This window comes from Giraffa tippelskirchi, chromosome X (genome assembly GCF_054371585.1).
Source record: "Giraffa tippelskirchi isolate mGirTip1 chromosome X, T2T-mGirTip1v1.2.pri, whole genome shotgun sequence".
NCBI classification, from domain to species: Eukaryota; Metazoa; Chordata; class Mammalia; order Artiodactyla; family Giraffidae; genus Giraffa; species Giraffa tippelskirchi.
The window spans coordinates 93,075,521-93,098,979 of record NC_137289.1 but is presented as its reverse complement, the minus strand read 5'-3'; the positions used below and the strand labels follow the sequence as shown (position 1 = coordinate 93,098,979).

Sequence of the window (23,459 nt, the reverse complement as noted above, 5' to 3'; positions counted from 1 at the left end):
ACAGTAGTGATAACAAGAAAAATATATATCCTTTTAAAGACCATTTTGCATCTATTCAGATGAGTGTGAGCATGATTTTTCCTTGTTTTGTGTCTGGTCTGTTTAATCACTGCTTTTCAAGACTGTGTTTCTATGGTGCTAGATTCATAGATTATTAGTGTGGATGATTGTGTGATGTTACTTCTTCACATTCTCTCATTAAAAAAAAAACTTAATCATTGGATTTTTTCTGTTAGAAAACTCAAGTATAGTTGCTCTACGTAACCCAGGTAATTAGGAAGTGCTTTTTATCATCTTTGCTAAATACTGCAATGTATCTTTATGTGGCCTACTTCCTTTAAAACTTGACAACCATCTGTAAATTTATAGGCAAAGTCCCAGGTGTGTTAATTGTCTTGAACAACAAAATAATCACTATTAACCAGAAATCTAGATTTTTCAGGGCTGGGATAAATGGACTAGCACTCTGGATCCATTTTGTCTGAAGCCCTGGACCATGCAAAAATACAAAGCATTGGTTTGAAATTAAATTTATTCATTCAGCAAACAGAGAGGAATATGACAGAAATGTGTGACCGGTACACACTTCACAGTCTCTATGAGGGAGTGAATGCTAAATGCCACATCGAGATGGTCAATTCAGTAGGAGTTTAGAAGAGGGGAGAGAATACCGTTAAAACTGGATCAAGGGGGAAAACTGAGGGCCTTGGCTTTGAAGGAGAGCAGAGTTGGGAGAAGCAAAGGTTGATATGAGAAGTGGGGGCGGGGGCACTTTCAGTAACAGGCAACTTTCCAAAACTTTCAGGAAGTGGGATATGCTGGGCTTTCCTAACTTAACTTTTTGTTTCAGGGGGAGATTGTTTCCAGCTTCTTTCCCTGCCCCCTATGGATTTTTCTTGCATTCTCTTGCCAGGTGTGGTAGCTGTCCTTTTCTGTGGAATCACACAAGCTCATTACACCTACAACAATCTGTCAGTGGAATCCAGAAGCCGAACGAAGCAGGTGAGGGAGAGCCGTGTGTCCTCACCAGTGATCTGGAATACGAGGGAGTGGACCCACGGGGTTTACGGCTTGCTTTTCCCTTTCCGTGCAGCTCTTTGAGGTATTACACTTCTTGGCAGAGAACTTCATCTTCTCCTACATGGGCCTGGCACTGTTTACCTTCCAGAAGCACGTTTTCAGTCCTGTTTTCATCATTGGAGCTTTTGTATCCTTTTTTGGTTCCACCATTTTCTACACAGAGAGATGACCACTTCCAGGGAAGCTATAACAACAATAATCTCTGGTTTGGCGGGGAGGTGAGTGAACCAGCACTGGTTCATGGTGTTTTTATGATGATAAGATGTATAAAGCTATGTATATGATGTATAAAGCTAAAAGTATTTGATTTCAAGAACTGATGTTGATTCTAGTTGTCCTTTCTGAGTTTTCTGTGTTGATGTTGTTGTTGAGTGACTAAGTCATGTCCTACTCTTTGCGACCCCATGGACTGCAGCATGCCAGGCTTCCTTGTCCTTCACCATCTCCTGGAGTTTGCTTAAACTCATGTCCACTGAGTTGGTGATGCCATCCAGCCATCTCATCCTCTGTTGCCCTCTTCTCCTGTTGCCCTCAATCTTTCCCAGCATCAGGGTTTTTTCCAGTGAGTTGGCTCTTCATATCAAGTGGCCAAAGTATTGGAGTTTCAGCTTCAGCATCAGTCCTTCCAATGAATATTCAGGGTGCTGTTTCTAGTTGCCCTTTCTTCATTTTCTGTGTCAGATGGCCTTTCTGTTACACAGGTGGTTGGCAGGTGGTAGTTTGTTTTGTTAAAGTGTCCTTCCTAACAGATCTAAAAATGGGCAACATATCTGTTCCCCAAATTGTTTTTCTCTCATTGGCACATGAATTCCAATCCAAGAGGTTAAGCTTCTGTGACCCTTGCTCTCAACTGCACGTGGGTACAGGCAGCCTGCATGTGGTGTGTGTGCTTTCACCCATGCCTCCCCATGGTGGAAAACACCCCCCTCCTTTTTTTTCAAAAAAAGGAAGTGGAGAGGAATGGAAGATAAAATGGAGAAATGCTTGGTTCCTTGATTTAGTCCCATTGTGACAGCAGTTTTTTGGAAGAGAGACAGTTTGGAAGTTGGCTTCTCTGAAGTGAGGAGATACATGAATGCCCAGCAGTGCATTGATAGATAAGGGCTTTGGTCTCTTAGCCTCAGACCCTATTGTTTTCGTTAAAGTGAACTCTTCTGGGCTTTGAAACTATAGCAGTTCAGCTCCAAACCCGGAGCAGGAGGCCACTATTGCTGCCTATTCCCTTTTGCCTTTTCTGAGGCCTCATGGGTATCCTTAGATCTTGGGATGCTGGTCCTCCAAAGAGGAGTGTTTTTCTCTCTGAGCTTTTCACTTATTGTGGAGGAATAACTGATACTCACCAAACAGCTAAAGAGAGAGAGACAGTGGCCTCATGCCATGCCAGACTCCTGCCTGTTAAGAGTATTATCTGCTTCAGCTGGGCTCATTTCCTAGGTTTACACACTCACCAGACAAAGAGCTAAAGATCTGGCAGATCTGTGTTTTTATTCTTAAGAAAGACCTTGCATGTCGCTGTGATTTGTATTCTTAGCATGGCATCCTGTGAGACATAGTGAAAGCGCTGCCCTTGTCTACGGTGGGAGCCAGGGCCTCTGTGAATCCTGAAGGCCACTTCCACTTGAGGACTCCTCTTCCCTCCTGTTAAAAACAAAACAAAACAGTAGCAAAAAGGAAAAGAAGGAGAGAGAGAGAGAGAGAAAAGAAGCAGAGGAGAAGTACGAATTATATCCTAGGGAAGGCAGAAGAGAGTCCCACCCTCGCTTCTGTCTGAAACAGCTGCCACTTCGGCAGCTGGTGGCTGCTCTGCTGAAACGGAAGCTCCCTGTTCCTCTGGCTTGCACAGTTGTTTCCTGCTCTGAGCAGGGCAGTGTGCCTCTCTCTGTTGGGCTCTGTTCTAAACTCAGCAAGTGACGAATGACCAGTTTCCCTGAATTCTTTGGTTTGCACAGTGAGTTCCTCTTCCACACTCTGCCTTTCCTCCATCTCTTACCTCCCCAAAGACATGTTAGCCACTTTGGCAGAGAACTCTCCCCAGGCTGATCCTTGTGAGGAATATGAATGTGTCTTCATTGTATAAATACTGTAAGCTTCCCCACCTCTTACTTGTAGGTTCTTCCTGGTCATACACACCCTGAATGTTTACCAAAGCTTACAACCTTACCCAGCAAACCTTCTGTTTATAGTTTGACTCAGGTTAGTAATTTTTTTCTTCTTATGATTTTTTTTTCCTCGCAGTAGAGTCCAAGCACACTCTTTACTTCTCTTAACCCTGCACCCCAGCCATGCATGGTACCTTAGCTTCTCTCTGGACTCATTTTTTTTTTTAGATAGATCGGAGACTTGTTCTGTATCAGTTTAATCAGATCAAAAAGTTACAACAGTGTGTTTAACAGGCCAGAAATTATCTCTGTGAGCCGGAGATTGGAAAAATTGGCCATTCGAATCCCACTTGCTGCTGAGACTTGTTTAGAAGCAAATGAGACAGCCTGCCTTCTCTGTGCAACTCTCCTGATCATAACAAGGTGTCATGGCGTTCCTGAAATTCTCTGCCCAATCAGAGGTTGTGTGAAAATGCCATTTGGGAAACATGTTGAGCCCTTAACCTCCACCTGGTGGTCAGGTTGCCATCTTCTTGGGCAGAGCCGCCCACATCTACCCACTTTCCTTCTTCCTCAACTTGGGCAGAAGGCACAAGATTGGCTGGAATTTTCAACACATGATGATGTTTTCAGGTAAAAAAAATGTCAATAAAGTGAGTTTTATTAAGCAAGCAGTGTAAGTATGATTAAAATGCAATCAATAAGGTTCATAAAAAGACAGAAATTCAAGTTTCTGGTTCTTTGGGATTCCCTGCAGTGCTGAGCAGATAGACAGACATGTTAAATAGAGCTAATACTGATTTTGTAAACCATGCTACCACATGTGAACATTTTCGTCTAAAATATTTGCATGTTTATCTCTACCACCCAAGGAGATATATACCTGGAGATATATATGTCTTTAGAGTGCTTGATTGTTTTCTAGTAGGTGTTCATAACCCTTAATCTTCCAGAAGGGCTTCAGACCTGTAATTAGAAGGAAAATAAGTCTTTAATGATGAGGAGTACAGGCCAAATTATTTGCAACCTCCCAGCTTCAGTGTCCTCTCATAATGAAATGGAAATAATCAATTGAGATCCCTCCTAGCTCTAACTTTCTAAGAAATAAAATACACTCACATTAGCAAGATGAATCCCAAACTGGAAGATAAGAGCTATGATAGTTCTGCTTGACTTACACTGTCTCCCAGATTCCCCCTGTTCACTATAAAGCCGAGAAAAGTGGAGAAGCCACTGAAGGGACAAAGGACAATAAAGAAACATGTGAAGGAAAAGAAAGGAGAGAGCAATTGGCATGAATAGATGGTTCAGTGAGAGTGGAAAACATCCGATTTTATAGAGAAGACTCAAGTAAGAGCATCCCTGAAGAGCAGAGGGAGAAGATAGTGGGGCAAAAGGCCACTGTGACCCTTAGAGGTACCTCTGTCTGGGAAGGGAGAGGGGATGTATAAGGGGGACAGCAAATGGCAGCCCTTTACTACCACACAGTAGTTCTTCTAGGCCTCAGAGAGTTCTACTGAAATCATATCATCAGGCACTGCTCAGCAAAGCAGTTGTGTTGTCTAGTACTCCCTTGCATCTCCATTTAAGTACACAGCCAGACCTAAAGATTTCGTTTCACTCTGATACACATTTGTTGGGCGTTCCCTTCATAAAAGCCGCACTTGTAGGTTGTGGAGGATATAGAAACCAGCCTCCTTCAGGGAGCTCACAGTCCACTGAGGGGAGACACTATACAAAAAGCTAACTTTCTCCCAAGAGAGGGTGGTGAATTGCACAAAAGAGCTGTGGCATAAATGTGGAGAAAAGCGGGGCCCAAGGCCATCTTCATCCAGGGGTAGCCTTCCAACTAGGCCTGGATGCAGTGGCATTTCAGGAGGCAGCAGGTCAGAAGGGCAGGAAAGCATTGCTGTGTGTGGCCTTTTTAGGGAAGGGTAATGGTCTGGTTTAAACATGAGACACACAGGCTAATGCAGAATGCGGGTGAGGTTGGAAAGGGAAATTTCATGTGAATTGGTGCAAACCTTCAAGTTGCATGTGAATCACCTATTAGGCTGGTTAAAGCTGATTTCTGGGCCCTACCACCAGAGTGTGATTCTGAGGGAACGGTGTGGGCCCCAATAATTTTCAGCTCTAATGTTTTCTTAGCTGTTGCTGCTGCTGATGGTGGTTTGAGGACCACACTTTGAGAGTCATTGCTGGAGTCTAGACCACAGAGAAGCCCCAGTGCCATGCCAAAGAGTTGGGCTTTTATTCACGAGCATCTGGGAAACATTAGAGCTTCTCAGGAGGGCAAGACAGAGCAGAGCTTCCATACATATGAGAAATATGCCAGTGGAAAAGAGGAAGATGAATTGCAGATAACTTGGTCACCTAGATAAAGTGTGTTCATCATCTTCTGTGTTAAAAGACTGAGAGATACACAGTACTGTTTAAAGATATCTCCTATCAAAATTATTTTCCTCAAGGCTGTGAAAGAAATACCTGAGGTTCCACTTTGATATTGCTTACATTGTTTACCTAATAAAGAAAAATGGAGCACACGTTATCACTCTCTGACCCTCAGGTTTTCTTCTTTGAGACAGCGTCCATTTAAAGGTTGAAATATTAAGTGATGTCATAGCTGGCTGTAGGATGATCTAGATGTGTGTCAGTATTTCAATAGGACAAATTAATAGAGAACATCAACCTTGCTCTGTTTTTTAATATAACTTTTATTGAGTTGCTCCAGTGAATTGCAGTGAAGTTCTCAGATGAATGAAATCATGAAATTGTTGGGAAAGGTGGGAAAATATGCAAATATATATAGTGAGTATAACTTTTCATTCTCATACTATACAGGCAGCCTTACCCATGGTGAATAGGAATTTATGCTGTGTACTGTGCTTAGTCGCTCAGGCATGTCTGACTCTTTGTGACCCCATGGACTGTAGCCCGCCAGGCTCCTCTATCCATGGGGATTCTCCAGGCAAGAATACTGGAGTGGGTTGCCATGCCCTTCTCCAGGGGATCTTCCCAACCCAGGGATTGAACCCAGGTCTCCCACATTGCAGGTGGGTTCTTTACCATCTGAGCCACCAGGGAAGCCCAAGAATACTGGAGTGGGTAGCCTATCCCTTCTCCAGGGGATCTTCTCAGCTCAGGAATCGAACTGGGGTCTCCTGCAGTGCAGGTGGATTCTTTACCAGCTGAGCTACCAGGGAAGCTCTTATAATAGGGTGCTTATATATTATACTTATACTTTTGGTTTTTATCAATAAAATTTTGTGGAAATTTTTTTTTCTCTTTTATGTAATATCCTTGATTTTTCCTCTTGGCCCACAAAGACTAAAATATTTAGTATCTGACCCTTTATAGAAGAAGTCTTCATCCCCTGATATAGACCAGGTTATATTGTTACTTCTCTGCCTGGCTTTGCTACGGAAATGCTGTTTTGTACATTTCACATATTCATACCTAGCCTGTATCTTGTTTATAATGACTATATAGCACTTGGGTAGTGCTTGAATCACAGACTTGGAAAGCTTATATTATTATTTATATTTCTTTTTATTTCATGTTACTAGCAGGAGAATTCTTTCAGTAATGAAAGAGTGTTATTATTCTAAGGGGCTTCCCTGGTGGCTCAGTGGTAAACAACCTGCCTGCCAATGCAGGAGATGTGGGTTCCTGGAGATGGAAATGGCAACCCACTCCATATTCTTGCCTGGGAAATCCCATGGACAGAGGAGCCTGGCAGGCTACAGTTCATGGAGTCACAAAGTGTCAGACATGATTGAGCAACAAAACAACAACAAAGCCGTATGCACATTTGGTTTGATGGGCAGTTGCATGTTTCTACTTTTTTCTGATGAGTGGACCTTGGTGCTTGAGTTTCTTGCTAATTGCCAAATACTAGCATTGGTGTGAGGCTTCCCTGGTGGCTCACACGAGTATGGGATAAGCTTCACAGGTACTCTCAGCAGATCTATAAAAGTTGTTAATTTAGCCACACACCAAATTAGATCTCAAACTATGGGGTATTCACATATGGGATTCTCACAATGTGCTGTACAAAGCAGGGCAGTGTTTTTCTTATTGCCTTTGGGCATTTTGCAAAAGAAAACTTCAAATAGGAAGAAATCGTTTAAATTCCTTTAAGGTTCTTTCTATAGAAAACAACTTGACTCTTGAAGCATAAGCAGATGCAATTTATTAGACCTGTGTGGCTAAGCAGTGGGTTTGGGGACAAGTTGTTATTTATCCTTATGACAAGAGAGCTTCCTCTTTGGTCCCCACAGGCCTCAGGGGAGCGATGGCATTTGCACTGGCCATCCGAGACACGGCATCCTACGCGCGCCAGATGATGTTCACGACCACCCTCCTCATCGTCTTCTTCACTGTCTGGATCATTGGTGGAGGCACGACGCCCATGTTGTCATGGCTTAATATAAGGTTGGTTTGAAACCAAGGCCAGTTTTGTGTCTATGTCACTATTCCCATGCAGAGGCTGCTACATACAGCTTAGCGCATGAAAACCTTTTATATATATTTTTTTGTTTTGTTTGGGGAAGGATTAAAATTTTTTAAAAATAAATAAAAATTCAGAGTATTGAATTTTCCATGAAAAAAAGATCATTAAAATGTTTGTACAAAAAGCAGAGTAAGAAATAACCTGGACCTCGCTAACGCTGAGACATTAAGGCAAGAATTCAAAAAGTCTTAAAGCTACAGGACAGGGAATAGACATAGCTGCTGGCAGTGTCTGGCATTTCATATTCCTCTGAAATCAAATCTACGGCCTTGAAAAATAAGCTCATCAGCTGGAAGTAAGGAGAAGCAATTAGAGTTTCGTTTTAGGAGCAAACTACACTGCGCCTCTTCTTGCTTGCATGCACAGAAGAGGTGACATTTCCTGTATCACCCTCATTTCTTGCAGCCTGATGGACATCCCCTGCCTGTGGTTTTGTTAGCTGTGTCGGGATGGAGGAGCACTGACCCAAGTTTAAGTATTTTTTAAGAGCATTTGAATTCCAAGCTGTGCTGTGAGTTGGTTCAGCATCTTACAGTAAAGAGGACATTGAAATGGGTTGAGAGACCCATACACTAACTCTGGCCCTGGTTTAAGACAAGCTCCTCATGCCTTTGGGCCTCCATATGTCTTCACATTAAACGGAGCATGCTCTCAGCTTTTCTCCAGGTCCCTCTAGCTCTGAGTGTGCACTCTACGTCATTGGAGGTGCTCTCAGCACCTGCCTCAGTTTCAGATCTGCAGAGGGTAAACATGCTGGGGATGAGAAGACTCCGGTGGTGCATAGGTATGAAGATTCTCTGAAAATCCACAAGATGGCAATGTTTTTTTTTTTTTTTCCTTTCTCTGCTGGCTGCTGGTTTGTGTGGAGCTGACAACTGTGGAGCATACGTAGTTTGGAGAAGAAAGAACCAACAAGGATCTTGCAGTGATCCTTGGGGTCAGGGAGAAAATGGGTTTGAGAGAATAGTCTCTCCCCTCTGGAACTTTTATATTGATGGGAGGCAGGGGTTGCTGGGCATGGCCACCATTGGTTGTCATCAGGAGTTGGTGCTGGCTGCACCATTTCTGAGCTACCGTGTCTCAGCCTCAAATCTGGGTGGGTCTGCAGAACCTGGGTTGACTTCAGTAAGAGTCTTCTAATAGCTAACACTTGTGCTGCAGCTGTTGTTTGAGATGCCAACATTTACATTAAGATAATCCTCATAGCATTCCTATAAGGGAGCTAATACTATTATGTTCATTTTAGAGCTGAGGAAACTGAGACGTAGAGCAGTAACTTGCCCAGGGTCACAAAGCTGTAAGTGAACAAGCTGGGATTTGAACCCTGGCATGCTCTTCACTACTGTACTATACTGCCCAAAAGGCTTGCTGTGTTAGTGACTGTTTTTGTGTTGGAAAATCTGGGATGATTTGAATTTCAGTTTCCTGGCATGAATCTAAAGAGTCACATGAAGGAAAATAGTTCATCTATGGAAATAGAAATCTGAAGAAGAAAACGTACAGATTTTTGGCTTTAAGCTTGAGACATAAGATGGTACCATCTCTGTTCTGTGTAGCAAAATGAGAGCAAAAAAGGTTTACCCTGCACACAGTTGAGAATCTTTGCATTTGGTAACCTCTCTGTGATTACTTCCTGCTCCAGTTTACCTTGTCACCCAGTAGATGCCCTGGATGCTCAGAGCCAGGTTAAATCGTGTTTTTCAGGCTATTTCATAAGTTCATGACCCCACCTCTCATTATATATAGGACCAAATAATTATCCAATGAGAGTAGAGAGTTGACTTTTGACATTTTGCCCATTCTTATAACCCATTTCAAAAAGTGGGCCATTGAAATAGTCCTGCCCAGAGCTGAGAACATGGGCCCCTTTCCCTGATGCACACAAGCTGTATATGTACACATATAATAATTGGATTGTTGTGAAAATATTACAGTGATATATAAATTAGCACTTAAAAATAACAGCTCCTACATGATAAAAGGTCACAAAATGACTGTATATGAAAGATCCAATTTTCCCACATCCTTGCCAGCATTTGGTATTGACACTTTTTATTTTACCTGCTCTAATAGGTATGTGGGGATACCTCATTGTGGTCTTAATTTGCATTTCTCATGGTTAATGATGTTGAATATCTATGGTGAAATATCTGTTTGAGTTTTTTGTCTAGTTGTGTTGTTTGTTTTTTATTGAGTTTACATTTGTTCTAGAAACTAGTGTGTTTTCAGATATTTGTTTTGCGAATATTTTCTCCTACTCTGTAGCTTGTCTTTAATCCTTTTAACAGAGTCTGTCATAGAGCAAAACTTTTAATTTTGATGAGATGCAAGTTATCTTTTTTAAAATGCATCATGCTTTTGGTGTTAATGCCTAAGAGCTCTTCATCAAGCACTAGTCCCAAAGATTTTCTTCTATGTTATCTTCTAAAAGATTTTTTAGTTTTATGCTTTACATTTAAAGCTGTGATCAATTTTGACTTAATTTTTAATATTAAACATGAGGTTCATGTTGAAGTTTTATTTTGTCTGTGGCTATCCAGTTGTTCCGGACTTCCCTGGAGGCTCAGCTGGTAAAGAATTCACCTGCAGTGTGGGAGACCTAGATTCAATCCCTGGGTCAAGAAGGTCCCCTGGAGAAGGGAATGGCTACCCACTCCAGTATTCCGGCTTGGAGAATTCCATGGACTGTATAGTCTATGGGGTCGCAAAGTCAGACATGACTGAACGACTTTTTCTTTCACTTTCATCCAGTTGTTCCAGCACAATTTGTTAGAAAGACTATCCTTACTCCATTGAATTGTTTTTGCTCCTTTGCCAGAAATCAGTTGGTGGTATGCATGTGAGTCTGTTTCTATTTGCCCTGTTGATTTATACGTGTGTACCTCCACCAGAACCAAACTGTTTTGATAACTATGGTTATATGTTCAGCTTGAGCATCAGGTAGAGTGGGTCCTCCCACTTTATCCTTCTTTTTCAAAATTATCATAGCCATTCTAGTTCCTTTCCATATATATTTTAGAATGAGCTTGTCCACATCCTAAAAAAAATTGTGCTGGGGTTTTCAAAGAAATTGTGTTAAACCTGATTTATCAGGTTGGGGAGAATTGCCATCTTTACCTTGTTGAGTCTTCCAATCCTTGAGCATGGCATGTTTCTCCGTTTATTTAGATCTTCTTTGATTTCTTTTATCAATATTTTATAGTTTTCATTATACAGTGTCTGTGCACATTTTGTTAGATTTACTTCTAAGTATTTCTTCTTTTTGAGCTATTTTAAATGTTATTCTATCTTCAATTTCAGTTTCCATGTGTTCATTGCCAAGATATAGAAATATAGTTGGTTTTTGTGGGTTGATCTTATATCCTGCCACCTTGCCAAATTCACATATTAGTTCTAGGAAGGTAGTTTGCAAATAGAGACAGTTTTATCTTTTCCTTTCCAACCAGTGTCCCTTTTATTTCCTTTTCTTGACTTGTTGCTCTGACTAGAGCCATCAGAACTGTGTTAAACAAGAGTGATGTGAGCAGACATCCTTGCTTTGTTCCCAGTCTTAAGGGGAAAGCATTCAGTCTTTCACCAATAAGTGTGATGTTAAGTCTATAGAGTTTTTGTAGATGTTTATCATCAATGTGAGGACATTCCCACCGATTGCTAGTTTTCTGAGGGTTTCATAATGAACAGATGTTGAATTTTATCAAATGCTTTTTCTGTATTAGTTCATATGATCATTATATTTTGTTGTTGTTTAGCCTGTTAATATGGTAGATTACATTGATTAATTTTAAAATGTTGAACCAGCATTGCTTCTTTAAAACCAGTCTTGCTTGTGTAAATGTTTTTTTACATATTGCTGAATTCTATTAGCTAATATTTTGTTAAGGATTTTTGTGTCTGTGTTCACGAGGGATACTGGTCTGCAGTTTTCTTTTCTCGTATTGCCTTTGTCCGATTTTGTATCAGGGTAATCTCACCTCACAAAATGAGTTGGGACATTTTTCTGAGTCTTCTGTTTTCTGAAATAGGTTGTGTAGAATTGGTGTTATTAATAATTCTTTTTGAAAGTTTTATGAAATTCTCCAGCGAAACCATCTGGTCCTTTAGTCTTCTTTTCCAGGAGTTTTGTTATGTAAATTATGAAGCCAATATCTTTAATAGCTATAGGAATATTAAGATTATCTATTTCATATTGGTGAGTTGTGATAGTTTGTGAAATTGGTCCATCTCATCTAATTGTCATGTTTGTATTGTTCATAGCCTAACCTTATTGTTTTGGTGTCTGTGAGATCTATAGCGATATCCTGTGTTTCATTCATGATATTGGTAATTTGCATCTTCTCTCTTTGTATCTTTCAGTCTTGCCAGGGTTTTGTCAATTTTAATGATTCTTTTAAAGAACTAGCTTTTTACTTCGTTGATTTTCTGTATTGTTTTTCTGTTTTCAATTTCATTGATTTCTTCTTCTATCTTTATTAGTTCCTTCTTTCTATCCAACTCTACCCAGACAGTGTAATGAAGCAAAGTGGGCCATGGGTGAAAAATACATATGGTGTCAGTTCATTACATTTTTCCAGATGTGTATAGTGATTATGTAGGAGACAGAAACTGACATTTACAGTGATTACATCAAAACAAAGTCCCTCAGAAATAAGGTAATGAGACTGACTGGTTTTTCTGGTTTGTGGCTTGTGATGTTAATGCCCATGAATCATTTATGTGAAGCAGGTTTTTATTCTAAAATAATACAGAAATCCCCTGAAGTTCAGGGTGGTGTTTTGAGCTCTTTGACCTCAGTAAGATCAATACCAAGTTGTTTCTTACTTCCCCAGGCTGTTGACAGGGGACCTGATAAGGTACTTAGTGGCTTCTCAGAAGTCCAGAAGCCCAGGGTGGGATGGAGTTGACTTTTAACCATGGCTAATTTCTAGTCTGTGTATAATATAAAATGAATATAACCACAAATCCAGAACCAGGTCACTGCCTTCCAGAAATCCAATTTGTGTTTTTAAATTAGAATTTTGTGATTATTTTATTTTATTATTTTAAACCATTTAAAAAATTGAAATATAGTTAATCTGTGATGTGTTAGTTTCAGGTGTACAGCAAAGTGATTCAGATACATACATACACACACACAGACTTTTCAAGTTCTTTTACATTATAGTTTATTACAAGATACTGAATATAGTTCCCCTGTACTATTCAGTAGGACCTTGTTGTTTATCTATTTTATATATAGTAGTGTGTATGTTAATCCCAAACTCCTATCTTCCCACCCCCACTGTCCCCTTTGGTAACCATAAGTTTGTTTTCTATGTCTGTGAGTCTGTTTCTGTTCTGTATATAAGTTCACTTATATCATTTTTTGAAATTCCACATATAAGTGGTATTATATGATATTTGTCTTTGTCTGACTTCTCCTAATATGATAATCTCTATGTCCATCCATGTTGCTGCAAATGGCATTATTTCATTCTTTTCTATGGCTGAGTAATATTTTGATGTGCGTGTGTGAGACAGAGAGAGAGATCTTCTTTATCCATTCCTCTGTTGATGGATATTTAGATTGCTTCCTTGTCTTGGCTATTGTAAATCGTGCTGTGTGAACATTGGGGTGCATGTATCTTTTCAAATTAGTTTTCTCTGAATATATGCCCAGGAGTGGAATTGCTGGATCATATGGTAGTTCTATTTTTAGCTTTTAAGGAACCTCCATACTGTTTTCCATAATGGCTGCACCAATTAACATTCCCACCAACACTGTAAGAGAGTTCCCTTTTCTCCACACCCTCTCTAGCATTCATTGTTTGTAGACTTTTTAATGATGGCCATTCTGACCAATGTGAGGTGATACTTCATTGTAGTTTTGATTTGCACTTTTCTAATAATTAGCGATATTAAGCATGTGATTGCTATTTTAAAACATGATGACAAAATTCTCAAATTGCTTTCTGGTAATAAACTACTACATGGGGGCTTCCCCAGTGGCTCAGCTGTAAAGACTCTACCTGCAATGCAGGAGACACAAGAAACTCAGATTCGATCCCTGGATTGGGAAGATCTCCTGAAGGAGGAAATGGCAACCTACCCCAGTATTCTTGCCTGGAAAATCCTATGGAAAGAGGAGCCTGGTGGGTACGTCCATGGGTCTCAAAGAGTCGGACACAACTGAGCAATAAACTATATAATATTTTTCTTAGTCTCTTGAGCAAGTGTTGCTATTCACAAAGGTGTAATTTTGGCAACTTTTTGAAAAACCATCAGATGAGCAGATTCAGCAGATGAGCCTTGTATATGTCCTGAGCACATTTTGGTGACATGGTAGCCATCCTCTTGGAAGGCCCAGCTTCAAGCGACACGCCCATGAAGTGGTAGTGGTGATGGGGGAATCAATGACATACACCCAGGTAGCCAAATGAACAGGAAAACCTTCATACCCCGGAGTGCAGCAATACAGTCACTCAAGGACAAGTAAGGACACTCTGCTAGGTATAATCCTGTCACACTGAGAGTTTAAGATAAAGCTCTGTGTAAGATAATTTAAGGAATAAAGGCAAGGAGAAGCTCTGAGCTCTTTATGTAATATCATTTGCAACTGGATATTTTAAAAGAATTTAAAGACGCCACCTTATAGTCAAAGGCCTTTGTAAGTTGTAGCACTGGGGCTCTGGGTCTAACAGCCTCAGTTGCCTCAGTTCCACTGTTTTCTACCTTTGTGACCTTGGGCAACTTGGGTAACCTCTGTGACTCTCAGTTTCCTCACCAGGTAATGGGGATGACAATGGTATGAACATAAAATGTGATATTAAATAAACGTGATAAAGAGTTCTCCCATTAAATGTACCATCTGGCATATGGAAAACATTTAGTATATTTTAGCTATAATATTATCATTAGTAATCATAGCATTAACTGCTGCTAGTACTATTACTAGTGAACTTTGCATTAATGGAATCCAGCTTGCTTTTCTGAAATTTGTTATAGCTTTTCACTACTATAGTAATATATAAAGTCTGATTTAAGTCACATTCCCAACATGTGCCTAATTAAAAGTACTACCTTAAGAAGCATCATGTTCTCACTTGTGTATTTCAGTGGATATTAGTAGCATGAGAATTTGGGCACTCTCTAGCACAATGTCTCTCAACCTTTTTTTTCATCACTGTTCCTCTGAGGAGCCTTTAAAGATGTTCTTTTTATCTATCTCTTCCATTGAATTTTCTTTTAATACAACAGATCTATATATCTGTTTATGTACTATGGAACTTTAGAGGGCTATAAACCACTGTAATATCTAAAAAAATTTTTGTCCCTAAATAACAGATTTTCATGCCCCTGGAGGCTATATCACCCCACCATTGAGAATGCAAGATTTAGTGCAGAGGTTCTCACCTTCGGGCATTTTTACCCTCTCGGGACATTTGGCAATATCTGGAGACATTTTTAGTTGCTTCAACTGGAGGAAGGTGCTACTGGTGCTATCTTGCAGGTAAAACCCAAATGTCAGTAGTACTGAGATTGTGAAATCCTGCTCATTAGAATGATGGTAAAATTCTAATGTATTCTGAATAACCCAGCAATTATTGAGGGAGGTGAAAATGGACTGTGTCAACTCTTGAGGCCATAAGATAAAGAAAATAGCAGAAGTTGGGTTCTTGACTTTTAGGTTGAACCCATGGATATGTGATTACTTGTAGGAAAAAAGGCCATTTCGTTTTCTGTTGTTGCCGTTTTCAGTAATTTTGTGTTCTTTGCTCTTCCTGTCAAATATGTGTAAAAGTGTGTATAAACACTTCAAATGTATGTCAATAGCTTTCTGTTTTCTAGTTTTTGTATGGATGTGTCTTACATTGTGAAACAGATGAATTTGTGAAAAGTAGTTTGAAGTCATTTTCTATGAGTTGCATTTTTCCCCTGATTTCATTTTGAGAGGCTTGTCTTCATTCCTAATCAATCCTCATTTGACCTGGCTTCTAACATTGTTGCTTTCTATGTAAATTTAGCAACCTCTCTGGGTTTCAGAGAATGGGAACAGTTTATGAGAGGGTACAAATTTATGTGCAAAGTGAGATGGCTTGGTCTTTGATGGACGTGGTGCAGGTCATGTGCCCAGAGCCCCTGGCTCCCCTGTGGTCCCTGTCACACTCATGTTCCCTTCTTCTGCTGCCCAGAGTTGGCATCGAGGAGCCCTCCGAAGAGGACCAGAACGAACACCGCTGGCGGTACTTCAGGTGACACAAGGGCATCCTCAGAAGCAAATTAACCAGGCCTGGCTTTCCCCCGACTCTCTCTAACCTGAGATGTTTCTCATTATGCTATTTGTCTCTTTCTTTCTTCCTGTGTGCACCAACCCCTTGCCCCTTTTCGAAAAGGGGCAATAGGTCTGGTCAAGTCTAATCGTTCTTATACCCTTCTCTGAGTTGATTGATGTGTCGATGGTTCCTGAGAGTCTGTCCCATTTTGGACAGTTTTTGTTAGCACCAAAGCCAGAGTTGAGTAGCTGCTTGACAGCTGAGCTTAGTGTTAAGAGTAGCCCATTTTCAGAGCCACAAACACTTTTCCCACAAAATCCTGCTTGTGATCTAGTAAACAAGGCTTTTAAGTCATAAAGAGTACTCAAATTTTGTATTTCAGCCATCACTGGGATATGGCTTACATCATCTTAATTAAGCACTGATGCCGTTTTAGTTTTGAAGTATGGATTTTTAAATTGTACCTTACCATGGTGAATCAGAAGATACAAAAACAGATTTTTTTAAAAAACAGAAGATCATGAAAGACTCTTCTAATGCAATTTGTTTCTCAGTGAGTGACCAAATTTATGACAGATTATGCTTAAGGGTGGTGATATTGGGCAATCAGAGTAAAGACTTTAATATTTCTTCTTCCCTTCTGGACCTTTTACTGGCATTCTTTCTTCTTGATCTGATTCTGCGTGCTGGTAGATAAAGCAAATGCAAAATAGCCTTGAATTGTGTTCTTCTCGTGAAAGTGTTTTACTCTCTGAGGACAGTGGTGAAAGCAACGGTACCTGTCATGGGGCATGAACTTTGGGACATTGCCAGGCCCCAGATGTAAACTGTTAATGACATGCATACAATTAATTGAAGCATTTAAGATCTCTGGATTCACACTTTTTTCCTAAAATATACACACAAAGATGTTCATATTAGAGACCTGACTGTAGGTACCAGTTAAGTTTCAGAGGAAACCCTTTCCTTTGGAATATCCACCCTTCAAGGAGGAAGGCCCTTCCAGCAAAGTACAAGTTATTACACTTGGGACATGAGAGAGTTGAGATTCTGATCAATTGTTTAAGATTTGATATGAATGCATGTGTCTCATACTCCCCAAATTTATTTAGGACCTCAGCCATTCAAATTTAAAAAAAGCCATCTATTGATTAAAGTAGAATGCTTATAAAATTTCTGAGATTTTGTGGCATTTTATGTGGTGGTTAATCAGAATATACATATGTCAAAAGGGAAATGATTCATATTCTGTCTTTATTCATTCTGGAATGAGCACATCAGTGTGATTGCTTTATTTTCTCATTTGGTATGGGATTACCACATTTGTCTCATTCTTAATGAAAATAAGGATAATTCAGTTCATTCTGGAAAGAAAGACTGTTGTATGTGGTCAGATGAACTCAACCCTGATGTATCAGGGGACTGCTAAAATATGATGTAATTAACCAGCACAAAAGTTTTAGATTTATACTGTGGCCTAGATCAAAAGCATCATAATAGGTTAGGGGGGAAATATATATTGTGGACAGTTGCCTGAAACTAGGAATTTCAGAAAGTTAGAGAACCCCAAGTCTTCTGAGGCATTATACTTTAAATAATGTACCTGATCTTTCTTGCTACCCAGCACACTACCACACACCCTGTCCCAAGGGTGAGGCCCTTTGTAAGGATCTAGTATCATCCTGGGGGATTGGTCCAAGGGTCCCTCAACCCTGCCAGAAATGTAATCATTCAATTGTCCTGAAGTAAACAGCCTTGAATGGGGAAAGAGCAGAACTCCATCTGTGTCAAAAGGCTCCTGGTCTGTTTTCTTCTGGCATTTAAAACCCAGTAGTAAACCTTTCTCCTGTTCTGCACTTAAATCAGTAGCAGGGACCTCTGAGACCCTCCAAGGGGCCCTCCTGCATTTCTCTGTCTATAGGAGGGCCCTGGGTAGTCTTTGGAGGCTCTGTGTGGTCAGGAGTAGGGCTGCATCTCAGGCAGGTAGTTGGTAGCAAGTGGCTACAGCAAGGATCAGAGCTTCCACAGCAGAGGGAGGAAAGAGCAGGAAATGGGGGTGCTGGGTAGGACTCTGCTCAGAACTGTAGGTTTCCAGGGGACGTGCACAACCAGATCTGAAGATTAACCACATGTTCCAGTAATGTATCATTTTTCTCCTGCCCTTCATTTTTAAGAAGAAGCTCAACAAAAGATAGGAGGATTTATCTGGTGAAGAAAACATGTGGTTGCTAGACTCTATATCTACCTATTTACCTATTTTAGCACCTTACGTCCATGAATCTTTACAGTTTGTTGTTTTTAGACCCTGGACTAATATGAGATCCTAAATCATCATTATTAGTAAGTTAGATTAAATCAGAGAGACAGAAATAGTACTCATGTATCAATATTTGTGAAACATTTTCACCAAAGATATAATTGTTTGTTTTAAATTGTGGAAAATTTTAAATCTGCAAAAAAGCTGATAGAGCAATGACTATCCAAGTTCTAACCTGAATGCACCAATTGTTAACATTCTGTCATTTTCTTCTCTCTCTCTCTTTTTCTCAGCTATTTCAGAGTACTTCAGAGTACATTATAGATATCATGACTTTCTGCCGCTAAAATACTTCAGCATGTATCCCCTAGGAACCTAATCTTCTACATGATCACAATACTTTTAGTAACCCAAATTTTATACACACATGTAGGATCCAGGATCCAATCAAAGTTTCCTTTGGCTGTCATCTCTTTTTTTGTTTTCTTTTTTTAAAAAATTCCAGGCCCGTGGTGGCTCTGTGCCCTCTTCCTCTGACTGACTTGGTTGTCATCTCTGTAGTCCTTTAATCGAGGATAATCCTACACTCCTCCTTTTGATCACTTATGACATTGAGGTTTTGTTTTATTTTTAAGGATTTCCAGGCTAATTGTCTTGCATTATGCTCTACAATCTGGAATTTTCGGATTTGTTTTCCTCTTGACTAGAGATAGAGAATCATTTGATTTTTGGCCAAAAATAACGTAAAAGGAAGTTATGCATTTCTTGTTGCATCATATCAGGTGGTGTGTCTTGTCCAGCTGTCCTTCTATTAATGATGTTAAATTTGACCACTTTAGACCCCAGGTCTTGCCACTTATAAAAACACTGTTTTCCCTTTGTAACTAAAAAAGTAACCTGTAGGGACTTCCCTGGTGGTCCAGAGATTAAGAATCTGCCTTGCAATGCAGGGGACATAGGTTTGATCCCTGGTCGGGGAACTAAGATCCCACATGCCCTGGAGCAACTAAAGCAGTGTGCTCTACAGCCCAGTACACCACAACTAGAGAAGCCCACAGGCCACAACTAAGACCTGATGCAGCCAAATAAATATTTTTTTAAAGAAAGCCTTTAACATCATATGAATAGTCTGATTCCCAACAGCCTTTTACCTGTTGGTAAAATTATACTCTGATGATCTTTGCTTGAAGCAGCTATTACCCTGTGAGTGAAAAACTGGTAATTTTCTAATCCCATCATTCCTTTCATATTTTTGATGATTATCTATAGAGAAGAACTTTCAGAGAGTTTCAGTGTTCTTTTCTATGCTGGTGAAGTGAGAAATCTCTCCAATGTCTAAATAATCAGTTTAAGCAAATTTTTATTTAATATGTGGGACTACAGAGTTGTGTCTCTGCAGGATTCCAGCAAGAATCTCAGGTGTTATCACTGAGGTGGCAGAAGGTAGCAGACAGTTGTCATTTTTTCTGTAGAGAAAACAGTGATGCTAGAAAGACATGGCCAGAATTAGTATTGGGTTGGACAAAAAGTTCATTCGGGTTTTTCAAAACCCAAGCAAACTTTTTGGCCAACCCAGTACTTATGAGACTCTGCACTAATTCAGTAGCCACTCACCACATGTGTCTGTTTGAATTAAATTGTAATTAATTAACATGAAATAAAAGTTAAAATGCAGTTTCTCAGTCCTGTTGGTCACATTTCAACTACGCAATGGCCACATGTGACCAGTGGCCTCCACATTGGACAGTGTATATCTAGAAGACCACCATCATTGCAGAAAGTTCTACTGGATGATGTGCATCTAGAATCACTCTCAAGTTCCCCCAAGCAAAAATGTCAAGCAAGTTTGAGATGAGGTTAGGATGGGCCTAATTTTGTGAATTTATCAGTGTTTTCCAATGTTTTGTGCTCCACTGTTTGAATTCTGGCCTGGCCATGTGGGCACAGGCTAAATAGATGAATTTCTCTTGCATTGTCAGGACTTGAATGAAAATAGTCCAAACATAGTCTTTATAAGCGGGCTTTCCTGGTGGCTCAGATGGTAAAGAATCTGCCTGTAATGCAGAAGACCAGGGTTTGATCACTGGGTCAGGAAGATCCCCTGGAGGATGGCAGGGCGACCCACTTCAGTATTCTTGCCTAGAGAATTCCATGGACAGAGGAGCCTGGCGGGCTATGATTCATGGGATTGTAAAGAGTTGGACACAACTGAGTGACTAACACTAGTCTTTATAAGCAGTTCTTGTTAAACAGAATTTATTTTAGTTCTCTTCTCCTAGAAGAGGTTGGTGGAAAGAATCGAGGGGGCTAGATTTCATCTGACAGCTTTTGTTATGTGTGGCTTTGTTTTCTTCGTTGTTTGACAAGGCACACTTAAGCCTTTTCTCATACCCAGAGGCTTCCTATTTCATCTAGGCTGATAAAATCAATTTGTTTTATCTTTACTGGCATGGAAGCCACTTACAAAGGCTAATACACCTGTTTCAGAATTTGTGGTCAAGAAAGGAGAGACGATCTGGGTGGATCTGAACTGCTATTGCTCCTGCCTCCACAATAGCCTGTCCATGGTTAGGCAGAGGGCTGCCATGTCACTGGGCATTCCGGTAGCCTGTCTGGGAGACAGACTACTGGTAACCCATGCTCTGCACCTCTCTGAGTCTTTACTAGGGAACTCATCTAAGTAAATGAGTCTGCCATGAAGTGGCTCCATTCACCAACAGAATCCACAGAACAAGGCCTAATATTGGACTCTTAGCTGTTGATCTTACATATGCTAACACCATTTAGAGGACTTTTCTCTATGAAACGTACATTAAGAGACCCTCAAAACCAGTGAGGGTTAAAGATCAACAGCTAGGAATTCAGTGTGACCTCTTCTCTGGTACATCAGACTCTTCAGGCACACTGAGGCTCTCTTGCGTAACCTCTGAGGGTAGCTAGCCCTGGTGCCCCGGAATTGGATGAATTTCACATCCAAAAGTCTCTGAAAGCTTTGATGCTCAAAAGTCCCTGGCTAATGTCCAACTGTGAGGTCAAGCCTCCGGGCCTCAGAAAGGGGCCTCTAGACACAACAGAGTCCATTTAACTCACTACCAAAAGCCTATCGAACTTCAGGTTCCCAGGGAGGCAATCTGGTGCCAGGTACATTACAGGTTTTAACTAAGTGCTCAGAAAAAGATCTGGCATTGTAGGCACTCAGTAAATATTTGCTGAATACATGAATTCATCTTGTGGTTTTTAAACTTTGCCTTCAGCAAAATATGGGGTAACTGTTCCCTTTCCTTCTGTACCTTCCTGCCCCCATCTAGGGGCACAAACCTTGGCTTAGTGCTCAGCAAGCCTTGAATAAGGCAGGGTAGAGGTTGCCTTTGAGAAAGGGGTACATCTCTGTACCCCTTCTTTGCATTAGTCTCATTTCTCAAGATCTATCCTGGGCATCACAGGTGGAGAAGCGGGAGGGAGAGAAGAGAAAATAAGGCACACATGGGGCTTTGCACATCCACCGTCTGTTCATCGCAGTCAGTGCCCTGGTTCCAGACTGCAAATAAAAGCCCTGGTCAGGGCCATTTGGCAGCTCTCTTCAAACTCAGATCAGATGTGCTGAAAGCTGTGTTTCTTGTTTTCCTTTTATGATACCAGCCATTCTTTGCAATTCCTCCTCCAGGGGATCTTCCAGACCCAGGGATCAAACCCATGTCTTCTGCGTCTCCTGCATTTCCAGGCGATTCTTCACCTGAGCCACCTAGGAAGCCCCTGGAGGAGGAAATGGCAACCCACTCCAGTATTCTTGCCTGGGAAATCCCATGGACAGAGGAGCCTGGTGGGATACAGTCCATGGGGTCGCAAAGAGTTGGACACAACTTAGCGATTGAACACACATTCTTTTCAGTACTGGAGGGAGAAGCGAACTCCAGTTCTGTTTCCTGGATTCCAGGACTGTTTCCTGGCATCTTTGTTTTATCCTCCATTGCCCCCATATTATCAGTGTCATCAGTACTACTGTTCTCTGCCTTAAAATGAGGAGGTTTCAGGGATAAAGAATCAACAGATACATAGAGCAATAGTTGGTATGTTGCTGCCAAGACAACGACCCTAATGCTTTCATGGAATTCATTATTAGTGGATTTTGCAACCTTGCTTTTTCTTTCTGTCTTCAGTTATTGATCTCAAATTGTGAGTCCTCAGGTCAGGTGGAAGGGAGGAAGCAGCAGACAGGAAGAGGCAGGACCCGCCTTTGGCTACCTAGGACCGTCTGGTGCAGAAAGGCAGACAGACAGTTGCCTGCTTGTACCACTCCCCAGAGGCCTTGCTTAAGGTGTTAGCATACAGATAGATTGCCCAGCCTACCCCTGGGTGTTACGACTGCTTTTGCATAACTTTCTGCATGACAGCCTTCCCCTTCTTTTAGCTAACCACTCCTTCCACCTTGGGAAGATGGTCAGCCTCTTAGCTGCTTTCAACTGGCCTGGCTGCCATGGTCCAAGCTAACACTGTGTTTTTGTCTCCTTGTCTTTCTCCCTGATGACTTACAGAGTTGGTGTTGACCCAGACCAAGACCCACCACCCAACAATGACAGCTTCCAAGTCTTACAAGGGGTAAGTCACAAAAGATGCTTCTTCATGGGAAGGTGTTATTAAAAATAGCTAGAATTTATTTGAGCATTTACTACATGCCAAGCAGTTTACATGGATTCCCTCGTTGTGATCTTGAGAACAACTTTATGAAGTAGAACTGTTATGTGCAGTTTACAGATTAGAAGTTGAAGTTTGAGAGTTAAAGTGTGTCTCTGTGGTCAGACAATTAGAAAATGATGGAGCCAGGATTTGACTCCAGAGTCCCTGTTCTCAAACAACATATTAAGGGGCCAAAAAGAGCATTTAAACTGACTCTCCCCTTCCAAAAATGGATACATGGATACATTGGCAATTGGCTCATGGTAGCTTGTTCTGGGAAGGAGAAGGATGGGATCGATTTTCTAGCCCAGGGAGCATGAGCCAGAGAGAAGGGATGCTGGGTGACTGCTGGCCCTCCTGCTTCTCCAGGGTCTGGCAGCTTCCATGGTCCCACAGTAGCAGAGCAGCAGCCCTCAGCCCCATAGGCAGTGAAGTTTGCAGCAAGACTAACAGTTAAGGCTTGGGTGGAGCAGTGTCAGCAGTGACAGCCTGGAGCAGAGTGCCGAGGAGGGAGGCTATAGAAGCAGTGAGGGCAAGAGCCCTGTGTCTCATCTCATGTGATAGCAGGGAAGAGTCCCTGCTGCTGC

At 41.0% G+C, this 23,459-nt stretch overlaps 1 protein-coding gene and 1 long non-coding RNA gene across 5 annotated transcripts in view; one reads left to right on the top strand and one right to left on the bottom strand.

The window, feature by feature from the left end:
* Nucleotides 1-23,459, top strand: part of SLC9A7 (solute carrier family 9 member A7) — a 164,213-nt gene that overhangs the window by 117,869 nt on the left and 22,885 nt on the right. For 2 of the 4 annotated variants that reach the window (XM_081567090.1, XM_081567089.1), the window contains 6 exons: nt 914-1,002; nt 1,094-1,207; nt 3,701-3,812; nt 7,460-7,613; nt 15,861-15,920; nt 22,731-22,794. In XM_081567090.1, the coding sequence (XP_081423216.1) occupies nt 914-1,002; nt 1,094-1,207; nt 3,701-3,812; nt 7,460-7,613; nt 15,861-15,920; nt 22,731-22,794 (593 nt within the window). The remainder of the gene's footprint in view (nt 1-913; nt 1,003-1,093; nt 1,208-3,700; nt 3,813-7,459; nt 7,614-15,860; nt 15,921-22,730; nt 22,795-23,459) is intronic. The other 2 variants (XM_081567091.1, XM_081567092.1) reach the window with 2 other exon arrangements.
* LOC145536899 (uncharacterized) lies at nt 515-4,774 on the bottom strand. The gene is made up of 3 exons (XR_014076074.1): nt 4,299-4,774; nt 4,063-4,145; nt 515-2,718 (listed from the first exon to the last, which is right to left on the bottom strand). It is a non-coding gene; the product is annotated as an uncharacterized LOC145536899 (long non-coding RNA).